The 15,902-nt window shown below is 42.4% G+C and overlaps 1 protein-coding gene across 1 annotated transcript; it reads left to right on the top strand.

Annotated features, from left to right (window-relative positions):
• The first annotated feature begins 2,872 nt into the window (after positions 1 to 2,872).
• Positions 2,873 to 15,559, top strand: TLR7 (toll like receptor 7). Its single transcript, XM_040582747.1, has 3 exons — positions 2,873 to 5,133; positions 5,358 to 5,404; positions 11,935 to 15,559. Exons 2-3 carry the CDS (start codon positions 5,402 to 5,404, stop codon positions 15,073 to 15,075), a joined length of 3,144 nt encoding a protein of 1,047 aa, XP_040438681.1. The 5' UTR covers positions 2,873 to 5,133; positions 5,358 to 5,401; the 3' UTR covers positions 15,076 to 15,559.
• The last annotated feature ends 343 nt before the right edge of the window (positions 15,560 to 15,902 follow it).

The following is a 15,902-nucleotide window of genomic DNA, read 5'->3' as shown; positions in this document are numbered from 1 at the left end:
CTTTCTGGTTTCCTGTTTTTCTAACTGCACAGTCAATAGAGCTTCATGTTTCTATTACAAAGTATCACAGTACTTCACTGTGGAACCAGTGAACAACGGTAGACTTAACGACTTAACTAGTCTTGAATACTTTTAACATTGGAGAAAATCTTTACAAAAACAGTTTTGCATCTCGTATACAGAAAAAGCTTATGGTTAACTACTGGTAATGCAGTCAGTAATGGATTCGGAGGGGGGGGGAATAACAATTCTAATGTTAATTTTAGGTCTTTCAATCCTTCTATGGAATGTTTTCAGTCTTCCTGCTAAAAAGGGAGAGTTTATGTATTAAGGTAGTGTTGTCACACCTAGGTCATGGGAAATCTCAGTTTCTTACCTGAAATTGCAGTTGTTAATTACAAAAGCATTTGCCATGCTTGACAGATGCTTCTTTACTGTGGAGCTGCATGTAAAAAACAGCTTTTTTTCATCCTGCCTTGCTTATTCTGGGATATACTGATGATGATACGGTGTTGTACTATAAATGGATTTTTTTCCATTCCAAGGTAGACTTTAGATGGATTATCCCTTTGGTTTTTCTGAGAATTAATCTAGTTTCTCTTAATTTTTTCCAGTAATTTTCTTTCTTCTGTGGGTTTCTTTTTCTTAGATGAAAACTAGTACAGGAATTTCACCTGTAGTGTTTTCAGTGATGAGTAAAGAATATCTTGTAAGATACTGTGATGAGAATTCAGTTCAGCCACTCATTCTGAGGAGTTTCTCATGACAGTTTGGAGTTTTAAAAAATACATTATTAAAAAAAATGGAAATTAATTTAGATCGTTTTATTCACCAAAGCAATTTTTTAAATGTAAGATTATTTAACCTGTTGTTAACTGTGAAGCAGTATTTTCATCCCCAAGTCTGTTGAGAGACAATCATACCAAAGTTTAGGCCTTATTACTATGCAAAAGGTATACAGTACATTTAATGGACAGTATCAATTTGGTTGCTCTATAGATCAGATCTTTGTTACAAACCAAATGCTGAGTTGTTTGCTTATACTGTGCACAAGTATTGTAAATAAAACTTGAAAATTATGAAAATTACTTGTGCCAAGAGATTGCTTGTCTTATTTTGAGACACTTTTTTTTTTTTTTTAAGACCATGCTCTGCATGGGTCAAAGAGGGAAGAATGTATGCATTTATTCTCATGCAAACCTTGCTCATAAATCATGCTCCAGCTGTCTTGGATGTAGGGATGAACTGTTAATCACACCAGACTGGTACACATCTTTATAATAAGATCATCCTTCTCTTTTTTTCTGGCCTGACAGAAGGGACACGACGTTTAAACTTCATTGGGAGTTTGAGTTAACACTTGATGAGCAGCTGAAGTTCTCATTTCTCAGATGGTTGTAAGCAAACCCACTCAACTGTATTTAACAGAATGAGATGGGGGAAAGAGCAGAAGGCAAACACAGAATTAAGCTTACTGTCTGCTGTGGTTTGTGCACTTGAAATGCTTATGAAGAGTTATGGGTGAATTCCAACAGCTCTGTGAAACTGCCATCCATTTTAACATAATTAAAAAGCATGGAAACAGAAAACTCTGAGATATTTGCTGTTCAGTGGTCTATGCTGCCTCGTCTATGCTGGGATTCCAGTCTGAAGAGCAGATGACAGATCAGCCTGGTGGGAAATTTCTTTCTCTCAGCAGCACTACTTTGAAATAAAGGAGGAAAAGCACTGTGTTGCATTCCAAGAAGTTAGCAGGTTTAGCCCATGTTTGTCTATAGACTTTATTTTGATTCATTCTGCTCCCCTAGTAGAAGTACAACTTTTTGCCTTTCTTGGTAAAAGTACTTGAGGTTTTTAGCCTTCCTGCAAGCTCTTGTCACGGACTCCACAGTGTTTAAATGCCAAAAGCTTAGAGCTTGTGGCTGAGGCAGTGAGTGTAGTGTCAGGAGTGAAACCAGAGCATTTTCACTATCAGTGTCCCTATTGTCAGGCATCTACTGCTAATGCTGGCGCTCTGCGGTCTGTCATGTGCTGTGTGGTGGCTGACCCCAGCTGCCACCCAGCCGGCTTGGGGAGAGGATCGGGAGGGCAGAAGTGAGAGCAGCACATGGGTGGAGATAAAGGCAGGTTAATAAATGAAGGGGAAAAAAGCAAATGTGCAAAAGCAATCGCTCACCCTCCTCCCACCGGCAGACTGATGCTCAGCCAGCCTTCGAGTGATGGCTGCTTTAGCGAACCTCTGCCACCCCAGTTGTATTGCTGGGTTATCCCTTTGGTCAGCTGGGATGCACTGACCTGGCTGTCCCCCCTCCCAGCCTCTTGCCTGCCCCCAGCCTGCTCCCCAGTGGGGCAGGGTGAGAAACAGAGGCAGCCTTGAGCCTGTGCAAGTTCCCTGGGAGTCATGAGACTGGCTACCAGTTTTCATTTAGAAGAGAGGAAAAAAAGTCACCAGTTCAATTTCAATCTGATTGAAAACCAAACCTGTAGATTGTTGTGACGGAGGGAAGACACAGTCACTCAATATGAGTGATCAGCAGACTTCATTTATTGTACCTTACAGTCACCTTTTATGCCTTCTTATAATTAGCTCATACATATTACAAAAGTTAAGCTCATCATTGGTTAGTTGCCTAAATACCAAGCCTGCCCCTAGTTTCTCTTCTGTAGTTATCTGTTCCCACCTGCAACATTCTTTTCCCACCGAAATCTTCCTGTTATTGTGTAACAAGAACAGCCAAAGACAGTGTATTTTTGCTTTACTTCAGATAAGCTGAGAGCGATGTGCTTTTTTGTCCAGCCAGCTGGACTAGGTCTATGTGAACTTTTTCAGCTAGCCAGTTATCCACAGTAGATGATGAAGGAGAGTAGACTCTTGCTCTAATTTAAATTACATTCTCCGCTCACGGAAGTGGCAAAATGCATGCGGTGTTACTAGTGGGTCCTCCCCTAGCACGCAGCACAGTAGGAGGTTCTTTGCATTCAGTTACTTTGTGTTTCACTGGAGGCACAAGAAATTTTAAGTCTGAGGGAGACCTGAGCTTCTAAAATCAGTAAATCAGTGATTCCCCGTGCCTCTAAAAATCAAATTACAGTTCTGAAGTTTTGGACTGCTGAGCTCCCCTGCATTTACCCCCCACCTTCTGAAGGGAACTATTGCTGTATTTTGCTTCCCATATTTCTTAGGTTAAAAAAAAAAAAAAAAAAAAAAGCAGCAACAACCAACCAAAACAAACAAAAAACTCTCTGATTTCTGTCGGTGTTCAGCTGAAGTTGCAGTTTCACTCTGCAAGGAATTGAAACTCATGTGCTCTTGGCTGGGTGACAGCAAGTTCCTAATATGAAAAAATAAAATAAAATCGGTCTCCAGTCCAGAAGAAGAGGCAAAGTGTTGAAACAGCTATTAAAATTTCCAAAGTTTGCAGGTATAGACTGCAAGGGACATCTCCAAAGACACTGAGCACCACTCAAAAATTACAGGGTTGGGTGACTGGACGCTGTGCTTTAGAAAACCTACTTACAACCAAAGCGAGGGGGCATTAAGCATCTCATGTGTAAGCAATGTTCCAGTGTCATATAACAGAGACGCGGTTGGGTGCCCGAAGAACTCAACTTTCATGATCCAGCTTGTGCCAAGTCCTTGTCTTATCTGACAGCTAATTAAACACATCTGCTTTACAGTAAGGTGAATGATGATAAGAAGTGGAAGCTAACTTTCTCTTCTGTCGACATAGAATCTGTGAAGTAATTGGAGCGGAATGGCTAGTGCAGGGTGTTTGCAAAGGTTTTCCTACTACCAGAAATGTGTTGAGTGGCCTTGCAGAAAGCAGCATGATTTTAGTGAGATGTCTGCATTAGTTACAATAACCCCCAATGAAAATAACTCTCTCAGCACATCCTGCGTGAAAAGGACAATCCAGTCACCAGTGAATAGCAGACAAATTGTACTTTGTTACAGTACTTTCGGTGATCAGGCGCAGAAGTGAGCAACACAGTCCTGAACCTATGGTGAGTTAATGAGCCCTTTCTTAGGCCTTGATTGAAATAGTAACGATGCTGTACACTTTCTTGGTTTTGTTTATGTCTATATGGCTCAGCCATTAAAACCAGGGACTGTAAAATTATGATTGCACATTCTTTTCCCCTTCCTTCTCCAGGTTCCAATCGTCTGAAATGAGTTCATCAGCTCCACCCCAGTTAGAGAAATTATGAGCTGCTACTTAAAATGTGAAGAAAAATGTTAGGGAAAGAAGACATGGGAAACAAAACCCCACCTGTTAAATATCCTAACCATTGAACTAGTCTGTCCTGCTAATCATAGAAACTTCTAAGTCAGAAACTTTCAAACAGACACTGTGTTCCATGGAATGACGGAGTGTCACCAGCTTAAGTCTAGCCATCTCATCTCAACTTGGTCCCTTCTACACTCTCATGAAGTTTTCACCTTTTTATATGCTGTTTCTTATGCCCTTGCCACTACTCTTTTTTTCCTGGTTTATTTTGGTTACCTTCTCCAAAGTCCCTTTCACTTGGTAGGCATTTCTTCCACAAAGTATTCAGCTTGGGAGATCTGTCTGCTTATATGAGCTCACAAGTGATTCTTAGGAAGATTTGAGTCCTTGAAGCTATGAGCAGCAGAAATGAACCCAAATAACAACAACTACTACTACTACTACTAAACTTCTAAATCTAAAATATTCTAATGTCAAATTTTTTAACAATTATTTTTAATAATTTTTTTCTCTCTGTGCATCTCATACTAAAAAAGGGGGAAATAAAAAAAGAAGGAACTTGAGCTTCTGCAAATCTTTATAGTCTGAACTGAATGTTAGGCTTATGTCATGTATTGGTCTCATAGCTGATTGATCTTACAGTCTGTCACCAAGTATTTCGCAATTGCCCTCTTTTGGGGTTTCCTGTGGGTTGGCTTTCACATTTTTCAAGCAGATATGACACTATAGCTAAGTAAAATACATGGTTTGAAAAGAAAACCATGTTTAAAAGTAGAGAAGATTAGAACAAATTGCACCATATGAGAACAAAAGTGCATGGAAGTATGAGTAGTGTGAGAATTTGCTTAAAGGGGAAAAAATAAGATTACTCAGTTGCTGTTATGGAGACAGATGAGTAAATGAGGTACTTTTGTTTTAAATTTAACTACAAATGTTTGAGGAAGTAGGTTGCAGCCGTTGTTTCACATTTAATTATTTCTCAAGTTGCGGTCCAGCTGAAGAGTAATGATGGAATAGTGATTACTGCTGTTATCTTGAGTGAGTTATGCCATGCTATACTCTCTTCCACACCTGAGCTGAACAAGTGGGGACCTCTTTTATGCTGTTTTCTTCTGCTTTGATTTACAGTCTCCTCCAGCGACAAATCTGCCAGACCTGAAAGCACACAGAAAATGGTAAGTTAAACTTTCATTTTAAATTTGCTCTTAGACCTCTTTGACTGGAAGTGTTGTGGAGGACTTTCACAAACATAATCTCCTTTATCTCCTTTTCTACTTTCTATATATTCCAGTACTATTGTGGTTAGAAGCTGCAATACATAATGACAGGAAAGCGTTTATTTGCACTAATTCTAACTGGCTAGCATTTATTTGTAGTACTGTACTACAGAATGAGTACAGTAATGTCTTTTCTAATTGCTATAACTTCTGAGGTGCTTGTTTTCCTCTAGCCTTTCCCCCTTTCACCTTCTATAATACATATGGAACCTCTAAAGAAAAAACTACCTCCAGAAACACCTAGCTGTACTGTTGCTGAATAGTTGAAGAATACCCTTAATTGTTATGGTTTATGCATGTGCTAGTTAATATCAGCAGAGCAATGCTTTTTGAACTTCCTATAAAGCCAAGTGTAGATCACAGGGAAAAGGACAGTTCATGAGCATACTTTAGCTGTACTTATAAGCTGGCTTCTCATGGCAAAGACATTGCACAAGTCAGCGTTGTGTGTTTCTTCTAATTAAAACAATCTTTTTTATTTGTTCTGGTTCTATAACAGACACAAGGTTTTACACATGCAAATACTTAGACACAGCACCAGAATGTAACAGTTTACAGTTAAAATAGTTAATGCATTAAAAAGGTATCAGGGAACAGAATGATATACAAAGAAATGAAACAGAAAGGCGGTAGGAGCTAGGCTGGCTTTGCAAAAACACTTAGGTTCCTAAAAATACTGCAGTACACGGCAGTTCAAAATCTGAGTATTGCAAAGATCTCAAAAGGCATTTTTTGACTTCTTAAAAAACCTACAAACATATTCATGAAGGCTTTTAAGGCCCAGATTCATTGCACCTAATTTTAGGCACCAAAACCTGCAGTATTAGTCTCTGTTCGGTGCGCAGACAGGGAGAGCTCCCTCGATCTTTAGAGCTGAGCGGTGCCTGCAGAGGGGTCTCTCTCCTCTCTCCGCTCTCTCTTGAATGTCAGTGCAGCCCAGGTTGATGGCAACGAATTGAGGAAATTGGTTAAGTGCCTAAATTTTGGTGCCTGAGTGCAGCGGCTGAGTATGAGTTCATGTAGAAAGTTTGTAACGATCTAGACTGCAATCTCAACTTGCCCAGGTCCTGCTGTAGTGCTTGGACAAGGGGGTATAATTTGCTTTAGCAACCTTTAAAGATTGATTCTAATTAACTTTTCCTCAAGAGCAGGAAATCTGTGGTTTGACCCACAGTTAACAGCAGAGGTTTTCCTTCCTTCTTTTAAAGGACAGGGTGTCTGCAGGTACTGTATCCATGGCTGGTAAGGGCTGGCACTTTCACAGTCTGCTGTGGAGTGCATCAACGGATAAAGGCCACTGGCATCCATGTGATGGAGCAACATGTCCTGTGTGCAGGGAGCCTCTGCAGCTTCCCTGACATCTCTCTGCTGTGCTGCGTGGGCACCTGCCTTGATAACAGCCCTGGCCCCTGGATTACGTGGGTCTGGTAAAGCAAGAGATAGAGGTAGTCAGGGGCTGTGGCATCACGGGCCATTCAGTTAGGATTAGTCTTCGTTAGTCTAACAACATCTTTTACATGTATAATATAGGGAAAGAAGGAAGGGAAACTATTTACAAGAACATATCCAGATTTTCCTTCAGCAATGTCCCTTTACATTCAAAGAAAGACCTTCAGGTTTCCATGTAATTAATATCAGTGGTAGAGCCCGCCCTTCTCCCTTCCACATCCCTGCCCAAATTAGTAGAGAAAAAAAGAGTTCTAAAAAAAAAAAAAAGCTAGGATGGTGGGAGGAAATAAATGCATTTTATCTTTTCCAAATTAGCTCCCCGCTTACTCTGATTATTCTTATTCATCATTGTCATCCAAGTGCTTGTCTACATCAGGAAATCAGAAAAGTTAATCATCCTCTAAAGCTGATTGGTTAGACCACACCGGAGACACTGGTGAACTGTCTTGCCCAGCGGCCTCTGTCTGGGTGAGTTTCCAGACTGAATTCCTGTAAACTACATGAAAGTTATTTTGATTCTTAGCAAATGACTTCGCAAGAGTTGAAAACAATGAAATGTGAATTCAGAGGCAAAGCCTAGTTAGTCCAGGTTTGCTTTCCCTGAGAAATTATATGAAAGATAGTCATGGCTACCAGCTGGGACATTTAGCTACATTGCCTTTTTTCTGAGGACCTGCTGAAAAGAAGAAAGCACCATAGCAACCTCGGGGCAATGGGAAAAGAAATGGTAGCAGAGGAAAGGGTGTGGTGTAGTACAGTACCACACTACTGATCCACATCTCATGTGGCAGTACACTGAATTCAAGGTCTGCAGTGGACTTTTACATTTTTTCCTTCCATACTGAAGCTTTGTGTTCAAAACCTGACTGAACGAACGCCCAGAGTGACTCCGTTTGGCTGTGGGATCTAGATAGCACAAGTGTGGTGCTGTGTGAGACTTGGTTGGGCTTCGCTCACATCTGCTGCCCTGACAGTCACTAGAGACTCCTCCAGGCACACAGACACGTTGACAGATTTAGCATAGCTATCTAAGGCAAGACAGAGACGCAAAGTTATACAGAGGACGCGGTGGCCTAAGTAAACAGAGTGCACAACAGGAAGCCTCGGTTAGTCTCCAAGTCTCCACCCACCTGACATGGCTTGGGCAATACTCAATAGGGTTTTCACAGACTGTTTGAGCAGGTCTTTATATGTTCTTGTGTCCCAGCTAAAGAGAAAAGACATTTCCATGCATTTGTCTTGAACACCTTACCTAATCATCTGATTTTCAGCTGCTTAACTGGGTATTCACGTTCACTCAGTATTATCCCATGCATAACTAATCCCAGTTGTTCAGAGCATTCTGTGTGCCATGCATCTCCAAGCCTTCAACAGTGAGTTTTTGGGGAGAAATGATGATGTTGATTATTGTGGGTTTTATCATCTCTACATCTCTTGACCAGCGGCAGACACAGGCAGTTAAGAAGCTGTGCAAGGCAGCAAGATGGCCATGGCCCCTCTGCCTGTGCCAGGCAAGCCAAGGCTGGTGGCCTGCTTGCCTGGCTGGCTGCCTCTGGCCAGAGGGACAGGGTTGCTTTGACGCTGACTGCTCCTGAGGAAGTAACTAGTAAGCTGTGAAATAGCAAAAGCCTATTGCTCTTCTCGTAATGCACACAAATCTATAAAGTAGGTAAGACCACAAAGACCTGACAGAGAGAGTGTGTATTTTGGAAAGTTCTTTAAATGCCTGTAGGATTTTGGCTCTGATTATTTGCTGATTATTATTCTTTTATGGGACATGCTCAGTCTTAAATCTGTCTTTGATTTTCATTTTTACACTTCACATTGATACAGTGCCCTCTTGGTCCTCTGTCCTTATCGGACAATAAAAATGGAAGCTGGTATTAAATCTATGAAAATATAGGCATTGACTGGCTTAGGTCAACCATCCATCCATTATGACACTTACTAGACACTCTTTCATATGAAATTCAAATGCCACAGCGAGCTGGAACCTGGGTAGAACCAAGCACGACTACAGAGCTCTGGGGGTGTGATTGAAAGGAGTTGGTGCTCAAGTTATTTTTTCCTCTATTTTACCAGTTAGAAGAAAGGATACAGGCAGGAACAGGTACATCATGCAAATCAACACTTGGCTACACGGCTGGTGCTTCCGTCAAGGTTTTGGCCTTCATGATCATGGGACACTCTTTCATGTTGATAACCTGCTAGGGAGGGGTGAGATCCACCTGACTAGAAAAGGCAAAGGAATCTTTGCCAACAGACTAGCACACTTGGTGAAATGAGCTTTAAACTGGCAAGCCTGAGGGACTGCTGTCCATAGTGATGACACCTGTGAAGTTGAATGCAGCAGGGTAAAAAGCAAACCAGGCTCCTTAGCCATTTCAGCGAGGGTAGGGGATGAAGAACCACACAGCAGCAAAGGTGCAAGGGCTGTTTTGTTAGAAACCACAAAAGCACCTGAGAATGGTCACATCAGACTAAGGGCTTTTTCCCGAAGAGCAGGTGTCAGGATCAATAGCTCAGCTGAAGAGCATCTACACCAGTACATGCAGCATGGGAGAGTTTTCAGTTCTCGAAGAAGTAAGGAGGAGGGTCAGCAGAACTGCTTGCTTGGTCTTCCAGAGGGCAGACTTCAGGCTGTTTATGGGCCAGGCTGACAGAGTGCCTTGGAAGACAGCCTCAAGGGCAAAGGAGTCCAGGAAAGCTGGACACTCTTCAAGAAGGAAATCAAGGCACAGGAGCAGGCTGTCCCCGTGTGCAGAAAGACAAGCGAGCGGAGAAGACCATCCTGGCTGAACAGAGAACTTTGGCTGAATCTCAGGGGAAAAAGGAGAGTTTATGAGCTTTGGAAGAAGGGGCAGACAATTCAGGAGAACTACAAGGATGTCATGAAGCTATGCAGGGAGAAAAGAAGAAGGGCCAAAACCCAAGTAGAACTTAATCTTAAGGCTTTGGATGTTGTCTGCCTAGACTTTAGTAAAGCTTTTTATACCATTTCCCACAGCATTCTTCTGGAGAAACTGGCTGCCCACAGCTTAGAGAGATGAACTCTGCCAGGTAAAAAACCTGGCTGGATGGCAAAGCCCAGAGTGGTGCTAGTGGAGTGAATGGAGTTAATCCAGTTCATGGCTGGTCACAAGTGGTGTTCCTCAGGGATCAGTGCTGGGGGAAGTTCTCTTTAATATCTTTATCAATTATCTGGATGAGGGGATCGAGTGCACCCTCGGTAAGTTTGCAAGACAACACCAAGTTGGGTGGGAGTGTTGAGCTGCTTGAGAGTAGGAAGACTCTACAGAGGGATCTGGACAGGTTGGATAGATGGGCCAAGGCCGGTTACAAGAAGTTGTCATGGTTTGACCCTGGCCAGCAACCAAGCACCACGCAGCTGCTTGCTCACTTCCCCCCACCCAGAGGGATGGGAAGGAGGATCAGAAAGGAATGTAAAACTCGAGGGCTGAGATGAGAACAATTTAATAAGTAAAGCAAAAGCCACACACACAAGCAAAGCAAAGCAAGGAATTCATTCACCACTTCCCGTGGGCAGGCAGGTGTTCAGCCATGCCCAGGAAAGCCGGGCTCCATCATGTGTGACGGTTACTCAGGAATACAAATGCCATAACACCAAATGTCCCCCGCTTCCTTCTTCTTCCCCCAGTTTATATACTCAGCGTGATGTCATATGGTATGCAATGCCTCCTTAGCTAGCTTGGGTCACCTCTCCTGGCTGTGTCCCCTCCCAGTTCCCTCCCCCCCCAGCCCTCTGGCTGGTGGGGCCCAAGGAAGTGAAAAGTCCTTCACTTAGTATAAACATCACCCAGCAACAACTAACACCAGTGTCCTATCAACATTGTTCTCTCATCAGAGCCAAAACACAGCACGGTACCAGCTACTAAGGAGAAAATTAACTCTATCCCAGCTGAAACCAGGACAGAAGTTCTGTTATATGTTATATGCCAGGTCCTACACTTCGGTCACAACAACCCCATGCCACGCTACTGGCTTGGGGAAGAGTGGCTGGAAAGGTGCCCAGCAGAAAAGTATCTGGGGTTGTTAATCGAGAGCTGACTCAGTATCAGCCAGCAGTGTGCTCGGGTGGCCAAGGCAGCCGACAACATCCTGCTTGTATCAGAAATCGTGAGGCCAGCAGGACCCTGTACTTGGGAATGGTGAGGCCGCACCTTAATTACTGTGTTCAGTTTTGGGCTCCTCACTACAAGAAAGACACTGAGGTGCTCGAGCGTGTCCAAAGAAGAACGAAGCTGGTGAAAGGTCTAGAGAACAAGTCCTATGAGGAGCAGCTGAGGGAACTGGGGTTGTTTTGCCTTCAGAAAAGGAGTCTCATGGAGACCACCTTGCTCTCTACAACTACTTGAAAGGAGGTTATAGTGAAGTGGGGGTTGGTCTCTTCTCCCAAGTAACAAGTAATAGCATGAGAGGAAACAGCCTTAAGTTGCACCAGGGGTAGTTTAGATTGGATGTTAGGAAGCATTTCTTCACTGAATGGCATGCCAAACAGTGGAACGGGCTGCCCAGGGAAGTGGTTGAGTCACCATCCCTGGAGGCATTTAAAAGGCATGTTAGCTGTGATGTTCAGGGACATGGTTTAGTGGTGCACTTGGTAGAGCTGGTTGGACTCAATGTTCTTAAGGGTCTTTTCCAACCTAAGTGATTCTATGATTACATTCTATGATTCTGAAAATCCTTCTGACAACGTGAAATTCAAATTAGGCACTCACCTGTTAGTATGGGTTTGAAGATTTACACTAGCTTTTCAGTGACTATAGATTTTCTCTATCTTTCAAATGCATTGAAAACTTTGGAATTTATGCTATTATACAATGGCAATCTGCTGGATGTTTAACACTGCTTGTTTCCCCTTAAAAAAAGTAAATTCACAGAGATGGGGCCTTTAATCATATGCCTATGAGATGTTCTCATTGCATCAGGTTAATACCTCCCTATTTCCTTATTTTTAGGTACCTCGTGCAAAGATCTCAAATGTGTCACCATTTGTCTTGCTCTTCTTATTTCCAATGCTGCTGTCAGGAGCTTGGTTTCCCAAAAGTTTACCCTGTGAAGTCAAAGCCTCTGAAGATATGGTGACAGTGGACTGCACTGATCGGCGTCTCATTGAAGTCCCCAGAGGGATCCCTGCAAATGCTACCAACCTCACCCTTAATATTAACCATATCCCCCATATTTATCCAACATCCTTTGCACATCTTGAAAACCTTGTGGAGATTGACTTCAGATGCAACTGTGTGCCTGTCAGAATGGGGCCAAAAGATCATGTGTGCACCAGGGGACCAAAGATTGAGAATGGCAGTTTTGCTGCTCTGACAAGATTGAAGTCATTGTATCTGGATGCAAACCAGCTTTTGGAAATACCCCGTGGTCTTCCTACTTCTTTAAGTCTGCTGAGCCTGGAAGCGAACAGTATCTTTTCTATACGAAAAACCAGTTTGTCAGAGCTAGGAAACATAGAAGCATTGTATTTGGGACAGAACTGTTACTATCGTAATCCATGCAATATTTCATTTGAAATTGAAAAAACAGCCTTTCTGGAGCTGAAAAAATTAACAATACTATCCCTGAAGTCTAACAACTTGACTTATATTCCACCCAGTTTGTCATCTACTTTAAAGGAATTGTATATCTACAATAACATGATTCAAGTGATTCAAGAACATGATTTAAGTGCCCTTCACAACCTAGAAATTCTTGATCTGAGTGGTAATTGCCCACGTTGTTATAATGCCCCATATCCTTGTATACCCTGCCCCAAGAGCACAATTGAGATACATTCAAAGGCTTTTTATTCCTTGAAAAATCTAAGAATTTTGCGACTTCACAGTAATTCTCTTCAGAGCATACCCAGCAGCTGGTTTAAAAACATCAGGAATCTCAAAGAGCTTGACCTCTCCCAAAATTTCCTCATGAAGGAGATTGGAGATGCTCAGTTTCTGAAATTTATCCCCAGCCTTGTAGGGCTTGATCTGTCCTTTAATTTTGAACTGAAGATGTATTCCCCATCCTTGAATCTCTCCAAGACGTTTTCCTCCCTATCTAACCTGGAAACCCTGAGACTCAGGGGCTATGTCTTTAAAGAACTGAGAGAAGGAAATCTAGATCCATTGCTCCGTCTTAGAAAACTAAAAGTGCTGGATCTTGGGACTAACTTTATTAAAGTTGCTGACCTGGGAGTATTCAAGGAATTCCCAGCTCTCAAACTCATAGACCTCTCAGTGAACAAAATTTCTCCTTCTTCAAGTGAAAGCAACTTTTATGGATTTTGCACTAATCCTAGGATTTCAGTAGAGCAATACAACAGGCAAGTATTACAGGAGATGCATTATTTCAGGTATGATGAGTATGGGCGAAGTTGCAGATCCAAAGACAAGGAGGCTGCTTCATACAAATCTTCAGTTAAGGAAGAGTGCCTGAAATATGGAGCAACTCTGGATTTAAGTAGAAACAACATATTTTTCATTAGCCCTGCAGACTTCCGTGGTCTTGATTCCCTCCGATGCCTCAACTTGTCAGGTAATGCAATAAGTCAAACTTTAAATGGAAGTGAATTCTCCTACTTGACTGGCTTGAAATACCTGGATTTTTCTAATAACAGGATTGACTTACTATACTCAACTGCTTTTGAAGAGCTAAAACTTTTAGAAATTCTAGACCTGAGCAATAACAAACATTATTTTCTGGCAGAAGGTGTTAGTCATGTGCTTAGTTTTATGAAAAACTTGGCCCACCTGAAGAAGCTGATGATGAATGAGAATGAGATTTCTACCTCAATTAACACAGGAATGGAAAGTCAATCTCTTCAAATTTTAGAATTCAGTGGAAATCGTTTAGATGTTTTATGGATGGATGGGAATGCTAGATACTTGTCATTCTTCAAGAACTTGACCAGCCTGGAACAACTAGATATTTCCTTCAACTCACTCAGTTTTTTGCCTCATGGTGTTTTTGAAGCTATGCCTCCACAACTCAAGGTCCTTAACTTAACCAATAACCGGCTGAAGAGTTTCAACTGGGGGGACCTCCACTATCTGAAGAAACTAGTAACTCTGGACCTCAGCAATAACCTTCTTACTACTGTTGCCCAAGAACTGTCCAATTGCTCTTCAACGCTCCAAGAACTGATGCTCCGAAACAATCACATTCAACGGCTAACCAAACATTTTCTCAGAGGCGCTTTCAAGTTGAAATACTTGGACCTCAGCTCAAACAAGATCCAAATAATTAAGAAATCTAGCTTCCCTGAAAATGTCATTAACAACCTGAAGATGCTGCTTTTGCATGGCAACCCTTTCAAGTGCAATTGTGATGCCGTGTGGTTTGTTTGGTGGATCAACCAGACTCAAGTGACTATTCCTCTTCTGGCCACAGATGTGACCTGTGCTGGCCCAGGGGCACATAAAGGGAGGAGTGTTGTTTTCTTGGATCTGTATACCTGTGAGCTGGACACCTCGTATGTAATCCTGTATGCTCTGTCAGCTTCAACTGTCCTAGGCTTCATGGTGTTCACCGTGATGAGCCATCTCTATTTCTGGGATGTGTGGTACAGTTACCATTACTGCACTGCCAAGTTGAAGGGCTATCGGCGGTTATCTTTGCCAGATGCTTGCTACGATGCTTTTATTGCCTATGACAATGAAGATCCAGCTGTGAATGAGTGGGTGCTGGCAGAACTGGTTGAAAGGCTGGAAGATCAAAAAGCCAGACAGTTCAATTTATGCCTGGAAGAAAGGGACTGGCTGCCAGGACAGCCAGTCTTTGACAACCTTTCCCAGAGCATTCAGCTGAGCAAAAAGACCATATTTGTGCTGACCAACAAGTATATTAAAAGTGGCAGCTTCAAGACAGCATTTTACATGGCCCACCAGCGACTTCTAGATGAAAAAATGGATGTCATTATACTGATATTTCTTGAGAAGATTTTGCAGAAGTCCCGGTATGTCCAGCTGAGGAAGAGGCTGTGCAGAAGTTCTGTCCTGGAGTGGCCAACCAACCCTCGATCTCAGCCCTACTTCTGGCAGTGTCTGAAAAATGCAATAGCTATGAGCAATACGCTGGCTTACAACAAGCTTCTCCAAGAAACTGTTTAGCCATACCCTTCCCTGTAAATACTGATGCACAGTGAGAAAAAGATCCTAAATTACATCTGGAGAAAGTGTTGAAGCATGAAGGATAAATGTAATTGTGATACTGTACCCCCCAAAAAAATGCACAATTAGTCCCAAAGCTGGTAGTTCATTTGTTTTACTATGGCAAGATTGAACAGAAACTGTTGCCAGCACAAATGTTTAGCTGACATGCACTTTCCTTGGCATTGATTGCTGCACAACAAGAGAAGGTGCACTACCCACTGGAAGTCCCTGGTTTAGAACAGAATCACTGCTTCCACCTTTCAGTTCACAGGAGGCCTCCAGCATCTCCTGTGGTTGGGTCAGACGGGGGTGAGACACTTGCTCGGCTTACTGTAGTACACAGACTGCCAGAAGGAGGTTGGTCGTGCCTAAAGTTGCTGCTGTTCAAATCACTGTTGGAGCAAATGTGATTGTAATAGAAAATTATAGTTTGGTTTCTGTATTTGGTGGTGTATTTATGAAAAACAAAAACAGTTGCCGACACATTCATCTCAGAAAATACCCTAAGCAAAGCTCATGCTTTGATTCAAGGAGTTGGGAAAATGTAGGAACTAGTTTTTCATCTCAGGCTTACAGCTGCTGAGCACACTGCTTCTGTCCAAGTGGGCAACAGCCCTAATCTCTGGGGAGACGAAATTCTGGTGGGACTGCTGTCAGGCACTTGGGTGTGGTGTAGGAACTGTAGGAACTCCCACTGCTGCATACGTAAGCCTGTAAGTCTGAAGAGACTTTGAAAAACATGTATGGGCTAAAATGGGGAGGTATGTGAGAAACAAATGCGGGTG

Source organism: Falco naumanni, chromosome 2 (assembly GCF_017639655.2).
Source record: "Falco naumanni isolate bFalNau1 chromosome 2, bFalNau1.pat, whole genome shotgun sequence".
Lineage (NCBI taxonomy): Eukaryota > Metazoa > Chordata > Aves > Falconiformes > Falconidae > Falco > Falco naumanni.
This window is presented reverse-complemented; position numbering and strand designations above follow the sequence as displayed.